At 32.5% G+C, this 21,386-nt stretch overlaps 1 protein-coding gene across 8 annotated transcripts in view; it reads right to left on the reverse strand.

Moving 5' to 3' along the window:
* Positions 1 to 4,284: 4,284 nt before the first annotated feature.
* MYBL1 (MYB proto-oncogene like 1) overlaps positions 4,285 to 21,386 on the reverse strand; it is a 36,966-nt gene continuing 19,864 nt past the window's right edge. For 2 of the 8 annotated variants that reach the window (XM_077166909.1, XM_077166906.1), the window contains 11 exons: positions 20,379 to 20,453; positions 19,557 to 19,661; positions 16,305 to 16,538; positions 14,685 to 15,053; positions 12,533 to 12,672; positions 11,932 to 12,046; positions 8,819 to 8,935; positions 8,628 to 8,732; positions 8,050 to 8,229; positions 6,771 to 6,895; positions 4,285 to 5,545 (listed from right to left, as the gene is read on the reverse strand). In XM_077166909.1, the coding sequence (XP_077023024.1) occupies positions 5,485 to 5,545; positions 6,771 to 6,895; positions 8,050 to 8,229; positions 8,628 to 8,732; positions 8,819 to 8,935; positions 11,932 to 12,046; positions 12,533 to 12,672; positions 14,685 to 15,053; positions 16,305 to 16,538; positions 19,557 to 19,661; positions 20,379 to 20,453 (1,626 nt within the window). In that variant the 3' untranslated portion in view covers positions 4,285 to 5,484. Of the gene's footprint in view, positions 5,546 to 5,568; positions 6,896 to 8,049; positions 8,230 to 8,627; positions 8,733 to 8,818; positions 8,936 to 11,931; positions 12,047 to 12,532; positions 12,673 to 14,684; positions 15,054 to 16,304; positions 16,539 to 19,556; positions 19,662 to 20,378; positions 20,454 to 21,386 lie in introns of those variants that run through there. The other 6 variants (XM_077166907.1, XM_077166911.1, XM_077166908.1 and 3 more) reach the window with 6 other exon arrangements.

Raw genomic sequence — 21,386 nt, forward strand, 5'->3', positions numbered from 1 at the left:
AATTAATGGCTCACAATATCATCAATAGTGGTGTATTCATCATCATGATGATATTTTTAGAAACTTTGCATCACTCCAGAAAAAGATATCAAAAGCAAAAAGAAAAACTCATACATACTATACACCTTACACCTCTCATTGACCATTAGTGTTTCTATCTACCCAATTTATTTTACCCATTGTCCCTCCTATTATTTATTTATCTCTATATTTTTTACTCCTTTGTCCATACCCTGTATATAAGGAGCATCAGACACAAGTTTTCACAATCACATAAACACCTTGTAAATGTTATAGCTTTATACAAACATCTTCAAGAATCTAGGCTACTGGAACACAGCTCCGCAGTTTCAGGTACTTCTCTCTAGCCACTCCAAAACACCACAAACTAAAAAAGGATAACTATATAGTGCATAAGAATAACCTCCAGGATAACTTCTTGATGCTGTTTGAAATCTCTCAGCCACTGAAACTTTATTTTGTCTCATTTCTCTCTTCTCCCTTTTGGTCAAGAAGGCTTTCTCAATTTCTTGATGCTGAGTTCCAGCTTATCCCAGCCTTCTTGTCCCACATTGCCAGAGAGATTTACACCCCTGGGAGTTATGTCCCACATAGGAAGGAGGATAGTGGGTTCACCTGCTGAGTTGGCTTAGAGAGAGAGGCCACATCTGAGCAACAAAAGAGGTTCTCTGGGGATGACTCTTAGGCTTAATTTTAAGTAGGCTTATCCTATCCTTTGCAGGAAAAAGTTTCATATGGCAACCCCCAAGATCAAGGGCTCAGCCTACTGATTTGGTTGTCCCCACTGCTTACAAGAATATCAGAAATTCTCCAAATGGGGAAGTTGAATTTCTCCCCATTCCCCCAAATGGACTTTGCAAATACTTCTTTATTCACTGCCCAGATCACTATGGGACTTATCAGGGCATCACACTAACCTGGACAAACCACAAAATCTCATACCCTATTTAAGATTCCATGTACTTATGGTGTTCAACTAAACTGGCCACCCACAACTGGGTGGGTCACATCTCCATGGAACAATAAAAATCTCCCACCCAACAATACTGAATGAGGATTAAAGGACATGGCTTTTAATCAACACAATAGATTCAAACCACACATTTCCACCCTTTGGACCCCCAAAAGACAGGTTCTTTCCAAATGCAAAATACATTCATTTCATAACAATATCAGAAAGCCTTAAACTTTAGTTCACCATATTTTTATGTTTTAGTCCATATGATTGAAGCATGATAATATTTGTCTTTTTGTTCCTGACATTTCATTCAACATAAGCTCTTAAGGTTCATTCACCTACCTTGTTCATTATTAATAGCAATGTAAAATGGTGCAATTGCTGTGGGAAACAGTTTCATGCTTCCTTGTAAAATTAAATACAGAATTATCATAAGACCTGGCAATCACATTACTAGGTATATACCCAAAAGAATTGAAAGCAGGGACTCTAACAAATATTTGCACACCAATGTTCATAGTGGCACTATCCACAGTTGCCAAAAGATAGAAGCAACCCAAGTGTCCATCAACAGATGGATGGGTAAACAAAATGTGGTATATACATATGTGCTGTTTTTAAAATGTTATTTACCCCAGAAAAGCCTTGTTCTTTAATCCTGAATCAATAGTTAGGTGGGATCTTTTTGATTAAGTTGTTTCTATGGAGATGTGGCCCATCCAGTTGTGGGTGGGACCTTTTGATTAAGTGGTTTCCATAGAGATGTATCTCTGCCCATTAAAGGTAGGGTTGCTTACTTGAGTTCTTTACGAGGGAAACATTTTGGATAAAGCTTCAGAGCTGACAGAGCAGACAAAGCCAACCCGAGACCCAGAAGTGTGGAAATGCAGAAAGTAAATGCCCTTGGGGAAGCTGTTTGAAATTAGAAAACAAAGACCCCAGCAGACTCCAGCCTGTGCCTTCCCAGCTGACAGAGGTGTTCTGGACCCATTGGCCTTTCTTGAGTCAAGGTATCTTTCCATGGATGACTTAGTTTGGACATTTTTATAGCCTTAGAACTGTAAACTTCCAACTTAATAAATTCCCTTTATAAAAGCCATTCCATTTCTGGTATTCTGGCAGCTAGAACAGACCAAAACAACATACAATGAAATATCATTCAGCCATAAAAAGGAATGAAATTCTGCTACATGCAACAACACAGATGAACCTTAGGGACATCATGCCAAGTGATATAAGATAGACACAAAAGAAAAAATATTATGTGATTGCACTGCTAGGAAATAATCAGAATAAGCAAATTCAGAGTTCAGAAAGTAGAACAAAGGTTACCAGGGGCTGGGGTAGGGATAAGGAATGGGGAGTTAATGCTTAATTGGTACACAGCTTCTATTTGGGGTGATGGAAAAGTTTTGTAATGGATGCTGGTGACGGTAGCACAACATTGTGAATATAATTAACAGCACTGAATTATATATTTGAATATAACTAAAGGGGGGGAAGTTTAGGCTGTATATATGTTACTAGAATAAAGAACTTTTTAAAAATCATATGACCTATTTTTTAAAAAAAGAGTTGGCAGTGGCTGAGAGATTTCAACAGAGCCAAGAGGTTATCCTGGAGGTTATTCTTACACATTATATAGATATCCTCCTTTTAGTTTAAGGTGTATTAGAGAGGCTAGAAGGAAATGCCTGAAATTGTAGAGCTGTGTTCCAGATACATTGAAGATAAATGTATAATTTAGCCTTCACAATGTGATTATGTGACTGTGAAAACCTTGTGTCTGATGCTCCTTTAATCTACACTATGGACAGATGAGTAAAAATATAGATTAAAAATAAATAAATAATGGGGGAACAAATGTTAAAAAAAAAGAGTTGGAAGATTATCTTGGAAGTTATTCTTACACATTATATAAATATCCTTTTTTTAGTGTATGGTATACTGTAGTGGCTAGAGGGAAGTACCTTAAACTACTGAACTGTGTTCCAGTAGCCTTAATTCTTGAAGATGAAGATATAACTATATAGCTTTTACAATGTGACTATATGATTGTGAAAATCTTGTGTCTAACACTCCTTTTATCCAGGGTATGGACAGATGAGTTAAAAAAAAAAGGATTAAATAAATAAATAAAGGAGGGGTAAGGGGTATGGGATGTATGGGTTCTTTTTTTGCTTTTTATTTCTGTTTCTGGAGTGATGCAAATCTCCTAAAAATGATCATGGTGAAGAATACACAACTATGTGATGATATTGTGAGCCACTGATTGTATAATATGGTTGGACTGTATGTGTGTGGATATTCCTCAACAAAAATATTTTAGAAAAACCTATATAACTATAGAATACAAACAGTGAACCCTAATATAAATTATGGACAAAAGCTAATAGTACAATTATAATAATATTGGTTCGTCAATTGTAAAGAAGTTACCACACTGATGCAAAATGTCAATAATAGAGAAAACCATGAGTGGATGGAGACTTTATGGGAACTGTATATTTTCTGCAAACTTATAACTCCTCAAATTAAAGAAAAATTTAAAGTTTGAAAAAAAAAAGAGCTAAAAGATTTTAACAAAGTAATACAAGTTCATTGGTTTTGAAACAAAACTGGTTTCATGCACATTAGGGACACCAAATCAATAGGCAAGCCCTTGATCTTGATGCTTGCTCTTGTGAAGCTTATGTATATGGCAAGAAGCTTAGGCTAAATTTGATATAGGCTTCTCATTTTTGGTGGGTTAATTTCAGCAGAGCTCCAAGCCTAGAATGCTAAAGGTAGGATCTGAATGATGCCAAATTGACCGACATGTTTTACTACAGAGCCCTGACTGGGTGATCAGTTGGTCTGCCCAGATAACACCCCAATGTCACTGTACAGTTTCTTGATATTTCTATAGAATGGAGATCAGAGTGGTTAGTGCAATAATCCAAGTAAGAAATAAAGGAACAGAATTAGAGCAGTGGTCTTATCAGACAGGAGATTATTCAGTGGGTATGAATGAAAGGCAATACCACAAAGAGAGAGAACAAAAGAAGAGGAGGTCCAAGTTAAGAAAAAAAAAGAAATGTGCCTTGGACATGCTACATTTAAAATGTCAACAGAAGGGTAAGGTGAGAATATCTAAAAGGCAGTTAAAAATCTGGCTCTGAATGTGGCCCAGTAAAGCAGTCAAGTTGTGTTAGCAGATAAAATGACCTGTGTAAAGGGAGAAAAAGGTCTAAGAACAGAACATTGTGTTAAGTCCTTAAGGATTTGATCAATACCATAAAACAGAAACAAACATGAAAACCAAGTCAGCTTGTACACAAATGCTTTATTCTGGATGTTAATATATGTCAGCATTGTATGCAAGATTCTCTCACAATGCAAAGTTTTCCCATACATCAAGACTCAATTTCATCAGGGTAATTGCTGTATTAATGTGAAAACCTTACAACAAAATGGAGTATTAAATATGTGTAGTCAGTTTCCATGCAAGTATGGCTGCTACATATATGTCTGGCATTTTTAGAACATACTGAAAGAAATCTAAATGAACACAACAGTGTAATGGTGACTTAAGATGCCTGACATATTTAAGACTAAAAATCTTCTTGCTAAAAGCAACAAAGCAGTTAACTGGAGGATTCAACCAATACCAACCCAAATATGTGCTTTGTCTAATAAGCCCAGGCTTATCTGCAATATATTACATTTGGGATAATTTAATGCTCAAGAAAAATTATGCTTTAAAAAAATATAGCTCTTCTAAGATATACTTTGGTGACTAGAGACTATGTACCTCAGAACCAGTTAAGGGATTCATTCAAAAATAAACAAACAAAAAACCACTAACTGCTATCAGTTCAAGGTAACTGAAATGATCCAGTATGATTTTGCTACAATCACTGGTTTTACAAAGTGAAATTATGTGAGAAGTTCACTAATTAGGAAGAAATCAACATACCTAAACACTGCTAAGAAGATTCATATTGGTTCAAGGCATAATCTTAAGTACCATATATTTTCTTAACTTCTCACTACATATAATATGCAAAAACTAGCAAGTGGATTTAAATAGTGTAAAGTCTACTGTTCAAGAGCTAGGCATTAAAATACTTGGTATTTCAATTTCTATTAACACAGAAACAGATCAGAAAATTTTAAGCTTTTTTTTTTTAAGGCATAAAAGTATTTTGGTATTTGCAAGAATTTTCCTGGTAATGGTTGATTCCATTAAGTTAACTTGAGAACGTGCCATCATTTGCTTTTTATCTTTTCACACAGTGCAAGTGGTGGTTGCTCTTTCCTTCTCTCATAGCAGCAAGCCGATTCTGCTATTTTCTATAGCAGCATACTTCAGGAGTGGAGAGGGAGAGAGTGTCAATTATAAATAATTAAAACTACAGTGTACAATTCTATTTATCTGTCAGTGTTTAAGTTGACAGTACACCATTATATGTCTCAGAAAATTACATAAAATCTCTACCACAAAAGCAAATGAAGACATTCTTTCAAGAAGAAATAAAATAAGTGCAAACACCTAAAACAGGCAACTGAAGCAACTGTTGTAACCTGTAGAGAAACACAAAACATTTATAAAAGGACAAAATATTTTTATAAATAAAAGATAATGTTCTCTACTCCTGAAACATTGAGAAAATATAATAAACTTCTAAGTGCATACTGTTTTTAGGGACCAAGGTATCATATTATTTTTTAAAGAAAATGCAAAAATTTCAAACACATATACAAATCACCAGATTAATTTATATGACCCCCGATATAATTTAAAAAGAAAATATTAAATTATTATTTAGTACATTTTTAGAACTACTTTATAACCAACATGATTTAAAGGGCATAGTGCAAAATTTAGGTAGATGTGACATACAGTATAGATATTGTATTCTTTGCAGCTATAACTTACTCATGTTTCATATTTAAAGATCAAAATTTTTTTTTATTATGTTAGCTGTAATGACAGGAAACAACACTGGCTTCTAGAAACCCTGTATACATATAAATACCTACATTTAAGCTTTAAAAATGAAAATAAATTATAAAAACAGACTTCTTTCCAATTTACAAAGTTTTCCTGCTCCTACATACTGTACAATACATTCAACAAAACTCTCAGCTCTTCTGAGATTTAGGAAGAAAATACTGACTTTTTACTAATAAAGAAAAAAAAAACCCTTTGCAATGTTTTTTGTTTGTAGTACTATGCTCAAATAAATACATTTAACACTGTAGTTAATTTTACTGTCTTTGAAAAACACCAAAAATTAGTAGTGCAACTTTCTATCCTTCTTTTAAATTCCTTTCCACTGTGTTTCTTTGTAAATGATAGCCTAAGTAAATCAGCACATAGGCAGAAGTACTTCATAAAACCATGTATACTTCCCAAACTAGACTAGTTTCAGAAATCATTATGCACTCATAAACCTATCTATAACAAAACTGCAGCATCAAGAGAGTAGCAACTTATATCTTGTGAAAAAAAATGTGAGAATTTACTTTTAGAACATCCATGAACATTCTAATATGACTTTCTCCATCCTGTTCTTTAAAAACAATTTTTAAAAAATCTCATCTCTTAAAAAATGAACTAAGAAATGGCCCACTTCTTATGTAAGTGGCTTAGGTTTTTGCCTGCCCAATTTTTCAAAAAAGATGCAAACCGTTTTAGGGCTATATTAAAACTTTAAAAACAATTGACAAAAATTTCATTGCAACCTAATTTAGTATAAAATATAGTAAGGAAGTGGGGACATTTAATCAGTTTTATAACAATTACAGTATGAGAGCTCTTGAAGTGCTGCTGGTAGCTGTGTAACTGTTCAGATATCTTCTTGCTTGTTCAGTCATGATAAGCTGGTCTTCCGTCTTCCCATAAACCACTGTTTCCCATTCACAATTTGACTAGGATAGAAACATTAATAGTGATGTGAAAATTATTATAATACCTATCCATACCATTATACAATTGGACATTGAACAGTCAATTATTTTAGCTACCTATATTGCTCCAAGTTCTCTAGAAGCAGTTTAAAAAATTTTGTCCCCCACAACTCTCCCCTAAATCAAACGAGTGAGTCTTAACAGGAAAAGAAATGTCAGTCTTTACTGTTCCAAAATCTTGTAGAAAGATTTAAAGAGAGAGTGCAAAGATTTGAAGAGAGTGTAAATGAGCTGAAAATGCTTTATGCCTTTAAATTAAGAAACATATTAATAACACAAAGCCAAGTTTATGCTTGTTTGATTTGTTTTCTTCTCTCATTACAGGCTACAGATTATTACATTATAGATTTTATCTGCTATGCAATAAAATTTCCTGAAAACTTCTGTAATAATTAAACACTAGAAACTCAAATTATTTTAAATGGATTAAGAGACTGTGTTATCTGACTCTCTGAAATGCACGGGCTCAAGACAGAAATAAAGAGGCCATATTTGATTGTCAAAGATATTTTCAAAGGATGTTTAAATATAAGGAATGCTAGTGCTACAGTCATTGTAGTATAAAGAAGAAAACTTCCTTCTCAAATAACTCCAAAATTCTCTTCTTTTTATACCATAGCAAAAAATAAAATAATAACTCCAGCTTTCATTTGCAGCTACATACTGACTAAACAATAGCAAAAAACTGATTTTGTTTTATACTTCTGAGCCAAAAAGTTCACTAGAAACCATTATACCAACAAAACCATGTGAAAACTGCTTCCAACCACTTACCCTTTCAGGATGGCAATTTAAGGGCAATACATATTTTTTTACAGAAAAGGTGCCAGAAGTGGATTGAGGTATCTTTAGTTTAACAAAGAAAAGGGCTTAACAAAATCACCAGGAAAGTCTTTGGCTCCATCTTCAATTGTTTAGTTTATATGTACCCTGATGAATGAATCTTTCAAAACCCCAAATCTGATTTGAGTGATAAAATAATGGTGAATGTTTTAGTTACTTTTTTAGCCAATTTCAAATTTAAAAGAAAAAGGATAATTTGTGAAGAGTAAGTTCAAGGTGATACCTGAATAAACAACAACCAAAATCACTAAAAGAAACTTATAAATCCATACCTGAAGATTCTTTTCCAATTTGACAACTTTGGAAGTGTTAGGGTTTGGTTTCTTTTTATTAAGTGTATATGTTTTGTTGGTTGAATTTATATCTTGTTTTTCAGGAGTCAAGTTGCACCTATTGTCATGTATTTCCAATAATGGTATCATTAATAAAGATGTTGTAAATATATTTTCTGACTAAGGGAGAAAAAAGAAAGAGGAAAATAAAATAACTAATTCAAAAATGGAGACAATTAGAGGGACTACTGAGTAAGTGGTAGTGGAAGCCCTGTTCATTTCCTTCCAACAAAGCTTTTGGCGCTGATGAAATTTCTAGCAATGCAGTAAAATTAAATATTTTAGAAATGAATCAAAAGTAAATACTAAAATTTACAGTTTTGAGAACTACCATTTTATGATATACATAAGAGCACTAACTCCTCTTAAAACACAATAAATATCATAAAAAACAAGGAAGTGAATAAAATATTCTCTACAGTTAATAGTTTCTCTTTCAAGAACTAGCCACACAATGAGTAAGAAATGAGAACTAATAGGACAACCACTTTAATAAAAAGTAATAATTCTTTACAAACCTGCATGTCTGAAATGTCTTCAGTTAATAGTTGAGTATCTGGTTCTTCTTTTTCCCAATTATCTAAGACAAGTGATTTTCTGACTTTCTTCACAGAAGCAGTATGCTGGAATAAACAATTTAAATGGGAAAATTATGGCAGAGTAACTGAGACAAGATAAGACTTTATTAATAATATTACTAAAAGACTACCTCTTGTTTGCAGCTTTTATAAGCAGGTTCATCTTCCTCTTTGAGGAATATATCTGTTCCAGTTTCTTCTTTTAAAACCTCACGAATATCTTCTTCCAAGAAGGCAAGTGGCTGTGACTAAATTGTTTTTGAAAGGATTTTAAGAAGTCTTTTATAGTAATTCCTATTTCTCCCCATATATAGCAAGCCCATCTTTTACACTTTTCTATTATTGGTATAATTTTCTCCAGTCCCTACAGATGTATAAATTAAATTAAATAAATTAACTAATTAGTCTTATAGCAAAAATAATAAAGCATGTTACAAGCATTGGGTGGAATGTGGCACTTTCTTCATTCTAGGCTACTAAACAAAAATCTTTCTTTTGAATCATAAAAAATAGGAAATATAGAACAAATTGGGAATATCCTAGCTCTCCTTAATCTTCTTTTATTGTACTTCTTCTAAAGTATATGAATACTAGTTAACATTTTTCTCTCACCACTAAGATTGTGAGCTACTTGAGAGCAGTGATCATGCTTTGTTCCATCTTTGTAAACTCAACATTAAGCTTAGAGCTGAGAAACAGTGTCAAGAAGGAAGCATATATGTGTGTGTGTGTGAATGTGTGTTGAAGGAAAGGAGGTTTCGTGTCTATAGGTTTACCGCCATGTCGGAAGGTAAGTTACAGAATGACAGAAACTTGAAAGTAGGCTGAATAATGAAATATTCTCAAAAAATTATTCATGTAGCTTTCTATCAAACAGCTGAGCACACTTCATAATTCATAAAGCTTAAACCTACCTTAAATAAGATTTTTTTCTTAAAGGGTAAATAAAGCACCACACTGTACTATGTGCAGTAAAACTTAGCCTAACTGCCAGCACATGATGACCAACAGCTTGTTTCCAACCAGTAAAGTTAGGGAGAATAGTATTCACATACAAATAAGATTTCATAGCACTTAGAAAAACTTTAATACAGAAATAGAATTTTAAAAGTATTCTCATCTGGGCCTGAAACATACAGGAATTATGCTAATGTTTCTGTGCATTTCTCTAACAGCTTTCGTTTTTATGGATTACATTTCACCAAAAACACAGATTAGGGTTCTTAAAAAGAACTCTAGAACCTCTATAATACTATACCCTTAGGGTATGGTTAGGACACAGATGAATTCATTTATACCAAGAATTATTCTCCTTATGTAACAAAAGCTAAGAATTGCTACATTTACTACTTTTTCAAGTTTGACACTACCAAAGTTAATGGAAATTTATACTCCTAGGTCTTCCATTGAGTCTGTAGCCTTTTAAGTAATTTTCATTAAAATTCAGTTTATTAAAAAGGCAACAGATATTTAAGATGTACTTGATTAAAACTCCAAAGTCAATCACAAAGAAGTACATTTGACTCAAAGTAAGATACATTAGAAACCTAAGTGGTTAGCACATAGTAGGTGCTCAATAAATAATTGAAGGAGGAGAAATGAAAAGTCGCTTACTGTAAAGAAATGCATGAGTCTAAAAAAGATATTTTAGGAATTTTAATTACTAAATCATTACCCTTTTATCTTAAATTACTGATGAAAATTATCTGTTTGGGCAATGGTCAAATTCTACCCAAACAACTGTGAGTCCTGCTGGTATTAAATTAAGAAGGGCAAAGGCTTGTAAACAAATTGATAGGGACTTTATCCTAGGTAGTTCGAAACCTAATCTCAACTACGCTATTATTAAAATGATAATTCTTATTCAACTTATACGTTGACCAAATGACTCTGAAGCACTGTAGAGTTTTGAAATGCCTTCAAATCGCTGTTGTCTAACCCCTCATTAGTCTACACACCCCTATGAAAGTAGGAACTATGTTGGACACATTTACCATTACATCCCAAAAGCCTAGCACAGTGCATGGCAACTATTAAAGCACACAATCGACATTTGTTGAATTATTGATGAATTTTTTAAATGAATAGAAAAAAAATTAAAAGATCAATTAAATCAATTAGGTAACTCCATATAATGGAATATCATGTAAACATTAAAGTTATGGAATAAATAGATATACTTATTAATTTGGTTACAAAAAAAGCAGGTTACAAAACAGTAAATAAAGTGTGATATCACTCTTGTTATTTGTATACAGAAAAAAGTCTTGAAAGCTCTAAAGAGAACATGACTCTTCATAGCAGTATATGGAGCTAAGCAATAGAAAGCCTTGACAAATTCTACTAATGTACCCTCTATGACAGCATTTACAAAAAAAAAATAAAGACTAGAAGATTTGAGAATGTGACCTGCCTTTGATAGAAAAAAATAATTGAGTCAATTAAACTAGAATTTAAAATATTAATGAATCTACACAAAATGAGACTGAAAATAGAAGACCATAACTAAAGTATCCTAGAAGTGACCAATATATTTTAAATCATATTTCATTTCTAATGAACCTAACTTGTCAGAAATATGTCTGCCTAGAATGCCCATGGTTCTGCTAATGTATTTCAACGTTGACAATATATGAGAGCAGAAATAATTAGAATACTTCCCAACTCCATTCATTTATGAACTACTACTGCTGCTGCTCCCACTACTATTAGAACAATTACAGTAGCACCTAAGCACATACTACTTGAAACTCTGAAGAAGCCCCTTTATTTCTAGTATTTCTTTTATCTTCACAATAACTCTCTGGAGTATGATTTAAGATCTCCATTGCATAGAAAAGGAAACTGAGACTCGAAGTATCCTAATCAATAAGCTTTCAAAATATTATTATGAAAATGCTTATACATCTAAATATAAAAATTACTTTACTCTATTGCAGGTAACTGCTACTGAAAGTACAAAGATATGAGTTATAGTATAAGAAAAAGGTTCTACTAACACCTGATCGTTTTCTTTAAATGATATAAAGAAGTTTAAAATTTAAAATAAGCCAAGCAAGGGTTTATTTACAAGTTAAGGAAAAAAGACTAACCCAAATTTATACTTATAAATTAAGAAAGAGAAAATTTATATCGGTTTCCTGTGACTTTTTTTTTAAATGTTAAAAAATCAAAGATGTTAAAAATCACTATTTGTTTTTTATTAAAAATGATGAACATTCTTAAAAATAAAGAGTATACATACCACAATTTTAAGAGGTCCATATTTTTTCTCCTGAGCAGCAAGTGCATTCTTAAAAGGAGTAGGAGTTCTTGGTGTGGTACCCAATATAGATCTTCTAATAGTAGGTGTTCTAAACCTATCCAATCATTTAGATAGTTGTATTATAGTCAAAATTTGATTTCATATAGGTTCAGGAAAACAAAGCCACAATAAAAGCACACACTAAATATTTTTTCATATACACATTTCATTTAAACATTCCAGGTCCATGCTTAAACTTAATTCTTATTACAATCAATCATCTTAAAATAGATAAAAGGACAATCATCTTAAAATAGATACAGAAAAAAGTACAAATGTAGAAGAAACATTGTTTTGCTTAAAAATCAAAGTTTTAGACTATATTTAACTGGTGTTTATAGTGTCCTAGGGATAAAATATAAAGTTATGATTTTAAAAAAAATCTATATTCCAAATGGATACTAATTATAATACACATATAAATGGACAAAAAGTTAATCTACTTAATAAACGATTATTACAGTGTCTTTAAAAAAATCTAATCTATTCTTTAGATTGTACTTCCCACTTTCGCTAACATAATTACCTAATAGCTACTTACCCTACATTTTCCTTTTGATCTTTGGGGGTTGTTTCTTTATGAAGGGGGGTTGTAATAAGAACTTTCTGCCCACAAATCGGAGTTGATGTAAATGAAGGATTTTCTATAAGTTGTTCATTTCCAGGGCATGTGTTAAAAAACTAAAGAGAGAAGAAAAAAGATTAAAGACAAATTTTAGAACATCAAATCCCTACAAATATTAAACGAATAAGATTCTCAGATTATTTCCTCACTCCTCTTAGGAAAGGATTATTTAAAATATTACAATAACATTCCACTCCAGGTAAATTAAATTCTATGAGGGCAGGAATTTTTGTCTGTTTTCTTCATCGCTGACTTGCCAGTTCTTACACAACAGTTTTAGCACATAATAGAAATTCAAGAAATAGTCATTTAACAAATATTCAAAAGCTACAAAAATAATACAAAAATTTAAAAACAAAGCTTATAGTATCAAATAGTGATCTAAAGAAATCATAAATACCTACTGTATTAAAGGTAAATTTTATATAACAATGGAACTGAAAAAAGAGCTTTTTTAGCTCTATTATTATTAAATGATATTTAAGTGACCTTTCCTATGTGAGTATTATGAATTCAGAATATAATGATAATGCTTAGCTGATAAGGAATGCAGCTACCCAGCAAGCCTGGCTACATAGAGCATTGCCCAAAACTTTTGAGCAACCAAAACTAATATCACAGGGTTCAGTTTCCAAATTATACAATTCACCCACTAGATCTTAACTTATATTTAATTGTGGAATACTTATTTTTGTAGCCAACAGTCTAGAAGCAGTAGTGTGAAGAAGTGCAAACTGCTTTAAGGCTACTGGAACCAATTCTAGCTCCCAACGCTTGCAGTTTACTTAACCCTAAGATTAGCATTCGAATTCTTTATCTTAAAACCCTGCAGTGTGTCCCACTGTTTACAGTATAAAATTCAAACTCTTTGCCATGTGATATAAGGTCCTTTATAATCATGCCCCACTTTCTCAGTCACTTTCCACTTCAGAATTTATACTTCAACATTAGAATACTTCTAATGTACAAAACTCCATAAATTCAAAACTTCTAGAGTATCCAAGCCTGTTTCCCCGCCCCCACGAGGCTTTGCAACTTTGGAGCATTGGAGAGGAGTGAGTACTCTATTCACGTTGTAGTCTATGTAATGCTATCCTCCCCTGATGCATGTCAGGGGCACCATTTCCAGAGAACACGATACTTGTGTAACACCAGATTCTCCTCATCCTCCTAGCCTCAAAACACATCCCCAAGAATATCCCAGAATTATCCAAGTTTATCTGATCATTAAATCCCCCTTTTCCCCATAAAACTTAATAACCTCTGTCAGGATGCTTTCAGCAAACATCAACTTCATTTCTTACTAATTGTGACCTTGGACAAGTTGCTTAACTTCTGAATTTCACTTCACCTGCCTCCCTGTCTCCTACATTTTTCTGAACGAAGATTAACAAGATGCTGTATGAAAAGTGTTTAGCATACAGCCTGGAACATAGCAAGTATTCAGTAACAAAGATGTTATTATAAAATTAGAGGTACTTTGCCCAAATATAAACACTTGCTGCTTAGGGATATTACTACAAAAGAAATGTAGTAGTCTCTGGTATCCTAGAAAACCTTCTGATACATGAAATTCTTACACTGATCACTTACTTGTCTTTCTATGGTTCTTCCAAACATATGTCTTCCAAAGAAGGATAATTCAATAGGTAAACTGAAATCTAAATTACTATAAATAGGTGAGGTCTCTCTATACTTTTTATAGGGATATTTGTTGAACATTCAGTCAGGAAACTGGATCTCTCTCAGCTCTGCCATTAGATAACTTTAGACAAATCATTTTTCTTTCTGGGCCTATTTCTTGATGAAGGTGTGGGACTTAAAGGTGTGGGACTCCATGATATCTGAAAAGTCCCTTTTAGCTCTAAAAATTCTAGGACCCTATAACGCATCTACTACACCTTGTGAGATACCTTCTGATATCAGAGTTTAGCACTCTCACATACATGTTTAAACATTATCCATTTTTATGTTATTAAAACAATCAACTGTTAGTAAGGATATTAAAGATCTCATTTAATCAAGCTCATCAACATTCTGGAAACCAAAAAAAAAACAACACTACTACCTGTGAAGGAGAAAATGGTAGTGTTTTCACTGGTGTGTGCTTTAGTGCTGTATTACTGCCATCGTTGAATGAGCCATCACTAGGTTCCCCACCTGGGGAGTGCCCCAAGCGCATTCTTCTCTTCTTTCTGAGGATGGTTGGTGGAGTGCTAAACTTGGCCACATTTGGGGATGCTAAAGGAATAGCCTCACTTTCTCCACCATGACAACTGTTTTTTTTCCCTTCAAGTACAAGACTGAGGTTAAACTGACATTCCATGGCTCCTTCATTGCGCTGAATTCGCATTAGTTTTACTGGTGTGGATTTGACAGGAGAAGTAGCAGCATCAGAAAGATCAAAACTGGTAACATCACTCCATGCTATAGGATCCTGCAATAAATTAAATTCTTAACTAAAGTTAATGCTATAAGCTAGTTAAATCTGATCCTGAGCAGGAGATAACTTCCACAGAGTTAATTAACTACTCATTTTTATCAGTAGAAATTTTTTTTTCTTGGACTATGATTCCAAGGACATCTTAACGTAAGCAAGACAATTTGAGAAGTTTTGCGGCTTTTCCCATAACTCCAACATAGAGGATTCCAAAATAAAATTTCAATTAATTCAGTAGCCAAAGCTTACTGCCAAAATATTTAAAATGAAAAGAACAACGTTTTTAAGTTATTCTCAAAGAGGAGGGTTCATCATAAAACTTTACATTCTACTCCACTTGGAAAAAATACTATCAAATTGTACAAAATAATTTGGTAGTATATATGGAAAGCATTAAAAAATGGTCATTCACTTTGATCCAGAATTCAGTTAAATCTAAAATAGTAGTCCTGACTTTGTACAAATCTTTATATAAATATGTTATGTCGTTTTCTGTAAATCTATAACTCTTCCAAAAAATTTTAATATATTCTGTTATTTTTAATAATGAAAAACTACATACCACCTATATACCTAATAATGATAATATATTGGGTAAATTTTCATATTATGGAAAACTATGAAGTCATTAAAAATCAAGTTTAAAAAACAGTTAAGAAAACAGTGACATTTTTATGATATAATGTGGGAAGTCAAAACATCACCAGTCAGGCGGGCCATAAGGCTCAGCAGGCAGAGTTTTCGCCTGCTATGCCGGAGACCCGGGTTTGATTCCCGGTGACTGCCCAGGCAAAAACAAAAAACAAAACAAAACAAAACAAAAATCACCAGTACAATACATAAGTGTATATAGAGTACGATCCCACTTTCAGTTTTAAAAAAATGTATGCATATATGTGTTTTGTATACATAAAACAAATACTGAAAGGAAATACATCAAATTGTTAACTCAGGGTTTATGGGAGGTTTTAATTTTCTTCTTTACAGTTTCTCTAGTTTCTAATGTACAACTTATATAATAAAAAACTGATTGTTAAATGTTAAATATTCTATACAAGGTACACCTTTGAGAAAGATTAAAACATTTTTTTGCCAGAAGCCACTGCAAAATACAGAACACAAATGAAACATGACATACAAAAATAATGCTTAACATAAAACTGGTCATTGTCCATTAAAGTGAGTTTCTGAACATGAAACCATGTTACTAAAAGTGAGTTTTTGGTGATCTCCCAATTTTAAACTTACAGATTCAATAAGTTCTAGAGTCTCTGCAAATTCTGGGATGGTCTGTAGAGATGACAGAACAGCATTTGCCTCTACGGCCAGGAACTTTGTAGGTGAATTCTGCTGAGCAGACACAGTCTGATTCTCATCCATACTGTAAAACTCACTAGTGTGATCCTCGAGGCTATTTAGAGTATTAGACATACTATCATCCATGAGGAAACTACCAGACCAGCTAGAAAAGCTTCCAGTCTGCTAAAAGTACAAAAGAAATATGAAGATTATTTGCCATTTTCAACATAAATATAAATTTGGATTTTAAGTGAGAGATTTTTCTAGAACAACATACCTAACACTCATTTCAGTTAAAAATACAGTAGCATATATACTGCCTTTTCTATAAAAAACTATTTCCATTAAACCTCATAATTTGACTACAGTTTTTCTAACTATTTTCAAATGTATCTATAAAATCATGGTGAGACAAAATAAGCATTCACATCCAACATAAAGTTCAAACTCCTAGAATCTGGACTTTCTCTTCTTTTCAAATTTCTTCTCATTCCATTTTAACACTCCAGTCACAACCCCTCCTCTCAGGGCATACCCAAATGTAGTATCTGCAATTCCCACGAATTACACTCTTTCACCCTTGAGTGCCTTTGTATATACCACTACTCCCTCTATCTAGAATGCTCCCCATCCTACTGACCAGGGAAATTCCTATTCTTCATTTAAGATGCAGTTCAGATATCGCACAGCACCTCATCTAATTAAGCACTTTGACCTTTCCATTTACAACAACGTCCTAGTTCATTTACCTTGCTAACATAATCTTGGTTGTCTTTCAAGATTGAGGAATTCTTCCAAGAACCCTTCCCTGACTACCTGAAACTAAATTAGGCACCTCTATGTGCTCTCATAAAACTATATGATTAGTTTATCACACTATATCCTCTGTTTCTGCTGTGTCCCACCGCAGAATAAATTTTTTTTCTTTTTTTTTTTTTCACATGGGCAGGCACCGGGAATCGAACCCGGGTCCTCTGGCATGGCAGACGAGCATTCTTGCCTGCTGAGCCACCATGGCCCGTCCAGAGTAAATCTTTTGAAGTCAGGAACTTGATTTTCCTTGCCTGTCCAATGATGCACACTGGACAATTTACTTATCTTTTGAGCCTAGTTTCCTAGCTTCTCACAGTAAACAATAAAAACGATGCCCTAAAGAGCTTCAAATGAGAAACAATATGTGGAAGACTTAAGCTAAATGAGCAAAGGAAATGTGGATAGTGCAGTTAAGGAACTAAATTTTTAATTTTGTTTAAAATTAAATGTGGCTAGTGGCTACCATGGTGTAGAGAGCACACTGTCCAGCCCATAGGAAGTATTCAATAGATGGTACTGATTGCTACTAAAAATAAAAATTGTTGGAATGTGCCAGAGATCCACAATAACAAAATGTTACATTTCAAGGGAAATAAAGTGAAAGAACAAATTTTCAACACTGTTTAAAGGCAAGTTACAACTAAAGTTGCCGGAAAAAAAAGAAAAAGAAAGAAATTAAAGTAATCTTATTTCATGCACATAGCCACCTTCTAAGTTTATAATCACTTTCTGGACATAGTTTCCAAACCATATGTAAAAAGATTCAGAAGATAAAAGAGGGAGGTCACCAGGTCCACTGGAAAAACTACACAATCTTACAGAACTAAATCTGAATCCCCCTATATAATCTCAGGTAAACTACACTCTTATGTTTCCTCATCTGTAAAATAAGGACATTCTACTGATTTCACAAAGTTAACATGAATCCTCATGTGTATATACAAATATACACATAAAACATCTATAGTAGTGGCACACAATGGATACTTAAAGGAAAGTCATTATCACATAACTGCAAAAAACAATAAAACTTTATATATGGAATCTATTCTTTTGGGTACAGCAACTTCTCTTTAGAATCCAGAATCTCCTTATTCAACCAGATCTTTCTAACAGTGGATTTTAGATCACAAGTCCTAAAAAGAAATTAATAACTTTCTCCTTTTTTAATGTAAAATGTTAATTCTTTCAGATAGTTATGTTTTCTTGTTAAATTAAAAATGATAGACTACTATGAAAAATAAAAAATATTTAAAATATGATATAATCATCTACCAATGCTGACTCTCTGATCATAACTATTGATTTATAGTTTCTTAACAAAACTGTAATTAACTGTAACATAAGCACACTTCAGGTCTTCCTATTTGTCCACAGTGAGTTTTGTAGTTTCAAAACAAAAACTCCTTTTCCTATGGTATATGTTTCACCTCTCACCATTACAATGAACAAAAAGTATTTTTATGAATATCCTCCTAAATAACATAAAGACATCATCAGTGGCCTCACAATACTATGGTCAAGATTTCAGGTTGTTTTATTTTATTTTATTTTATCCTAGCTTCCTTGCTGACAAATATTCAAAGTCCTCTCATTCAGCCTCCAATCAAGAAAAGTTCTTCTAAACATAAAAAGGCTCAAGATGTCATTTTAACATCTAAAAATTGTTATGTAAGTAGAAACACATCTTTTTTTTCTTTCAACCCATGTAGCACAGTCTACTTAATTCAGCCAGAATGATTACTATTGATTTTAATTTAATATTCCTGCTTGTAGTTAACAAAATCTCACAGTTGATCTATCAAACAATATTTTTCATACCACTGAAAACCCAACATCCACATAAAACACCTTCCTATGAAAAAAGTTCTTTAGATAGCATCCCCTTTCACATATTTGCAATATTATTATACTTTTCAATTTATTGATTTCATATTCTAGCTATAGTAAATAGGAAAAAAAATCAAAGGTAGAATAAAAGTAATTTTAGAGTAGTTAAATCTCTATACATCTATTAATTATTTATTTTTTCAGTTTTTTTTCTATTAATGCCATCATTACAGGGAATGTCTAAAACAAAACCAAAGCCAAATTTAAACCACATATCATCAGATTATACCATAAGTCTGCTTGACATACATGAGTCAAGAAGCATCTTAATATAACACAGAACACTGTAAAATATCCTCAAAGAGATGCATATCAAACTCAGGCAACCTTAAAAGTTGCAAACTAGGAAAACTATTTTTAGACCACATAAAATCTGAAGCCATACTGAATATGTTTTCTACTTGTTGGCATACTAAAGTCCATGCTGATAAAAACCATAAAAGCATACATATTAAAGATTCACATGGTAAACTCTAAACACTTAAGCTTATTTCTTACTGATGGAATTCGCTTTCTTCTAACTTCATTCTCAGCTGACATAAGAAGCAACTCAAGTTCCTTTATTTTCTTTTCCTTGTCAGGATCCTCATCAACAAATGGTTGCTAAAATAAGTTAAAAAACAACAACAACAACAAATAGTCTTCTTATATAATCTCATTATTATCAGAGTTCTAATTTTTATTTTCTTCTAGGCAACAAAAACTTATTTTCTCTAATTAAGCTTAATGCTACTAAATTCCAAATACTCAATATCACTATCCTTCTGATATTTAAAGAAGTGCTGGCAAGTATTTTCAATTCAGCAGAAAATATTTGGGGAAGTTTCATCGCATAAAACAAATATATCATCCACGGCAATTTTAAAATTTATGTTTGAAGTTTCATTTTATTGAATCTTAATGCATACACTCTATCTAACTTAGCAAAAATATGTCCATTCAAAACTTGAATGCTTTAATTAAGTTGGAAGAATGAAAGGATCTCTATCCTAGCACTGTCAACCATCTTATATTCGTACAGCTTACATTTTTCAAACCCACTTACCTACTTTCTCTTTTAATATTATAATATTCAAAGTAAATGGAAGAAAGGGTAACTTTGGTATTCGTACAAATTATATACTTACATACAAAACCCACTTACATACTTTCTCCTTTAATATTATAATACTCAAAGTAAATAGGACAAAGAGTCATTTTTGTACTGCACAGTACTACACTAGTTTTATACTACTATTAGTTTTACATTAGTATAAGACTTCTAAAAATATGTTTGAAAGCATTCCCTTTGTTTTTATTTTGTTATAAATAAAAAGTTACCTGAATAAAGGCAGAAGAAGTCTGAACATGTTCTACACAACTGCCTTCAGGTGACACATACTGATACCCTGGGATCTAATAAGTAAACAAATCATTAATATAGTATATATAACACTACATAACGTTTTAAAACTTGAAGTAAAGCATAAAAGTTTTTGATAAAATATCAATATTAAAAACTATTAACTTTGAAAATTCATACCTGTGATAGTTTCTAATCTATTAATTATATCACTGTTCTTAGGATGTACTGGTTGAAAATGTTTAAATCATCTGGGCTGACTTAATTTACTCAATGAACGGCAATGCAATTGAAAATCAAAATACATATAAGATCTAATTTTTTTCCAAGTTTGGAGAGAACAAAATATATAAATTTAACTTGGGTGTTGAGATTTTAAGAACTTAAAACGCCATGTTATTTAGCCATAATACTTACAAAAGACAATTCAAGTTCTTCCAGATGAAATATGAGAATTACTTAGCCTAGATTCATCAGCCAATCCATCTACCTATTATCTACGTTATCTAGCAAATATTTTTTAAAATATGCCATCAGAAGGGTTGCTTCACCTCCCCCCAAAAAACAAAGTAAATTTGTTCCTGTCTCTCAGAGGAAGGGATGGATAAATAAGAAGCAGCACAAAGATAGAGACTAAACCTAGTATTTGCAAGTTCCTATGTCTTACTCCTAATACCCACACTATGCCAATCTCTGGATAGAAAGATATGAAAACAGAAGGCTTCTTCTATCACTTGTCTTAGAAAAGCAATCGGAGAAATTCATGTGCTTTTAAGAGATACTCTGACGACAGACCTAGAATTGTTCTAAATCTCTTCTTTAACATCTATAATAAACATTTTGAAATTACATGAGAATTTAGTGTGCAATGGGGGAAAGAAATATGAGAGAACTACTTTTAAAAACTCCTAATTTCTTGCAGAGAGGAAAAAATCTCTAAGAGACAAAATAGAGCTTGCTTCACTTTAAGTTTGGATAATTTCTAC

The sequence above is a fragment of the Tamandua tetradactyla genome, chromosome 6, assembly GCF_023851605.1.
Source record: "Tamandua tetradactyla isolate mTamTet1 chromosome 6, mTamTet1.pri, whole genome shotgun sequence".
Classification (NCBI taxonomy): domain Eukaryota; kingdom Metazoa; phylum Chordata; class Mammalia; order Pilosa; family Myrmecophagidae; genus Tamandua; species Tamandua tetradactyla.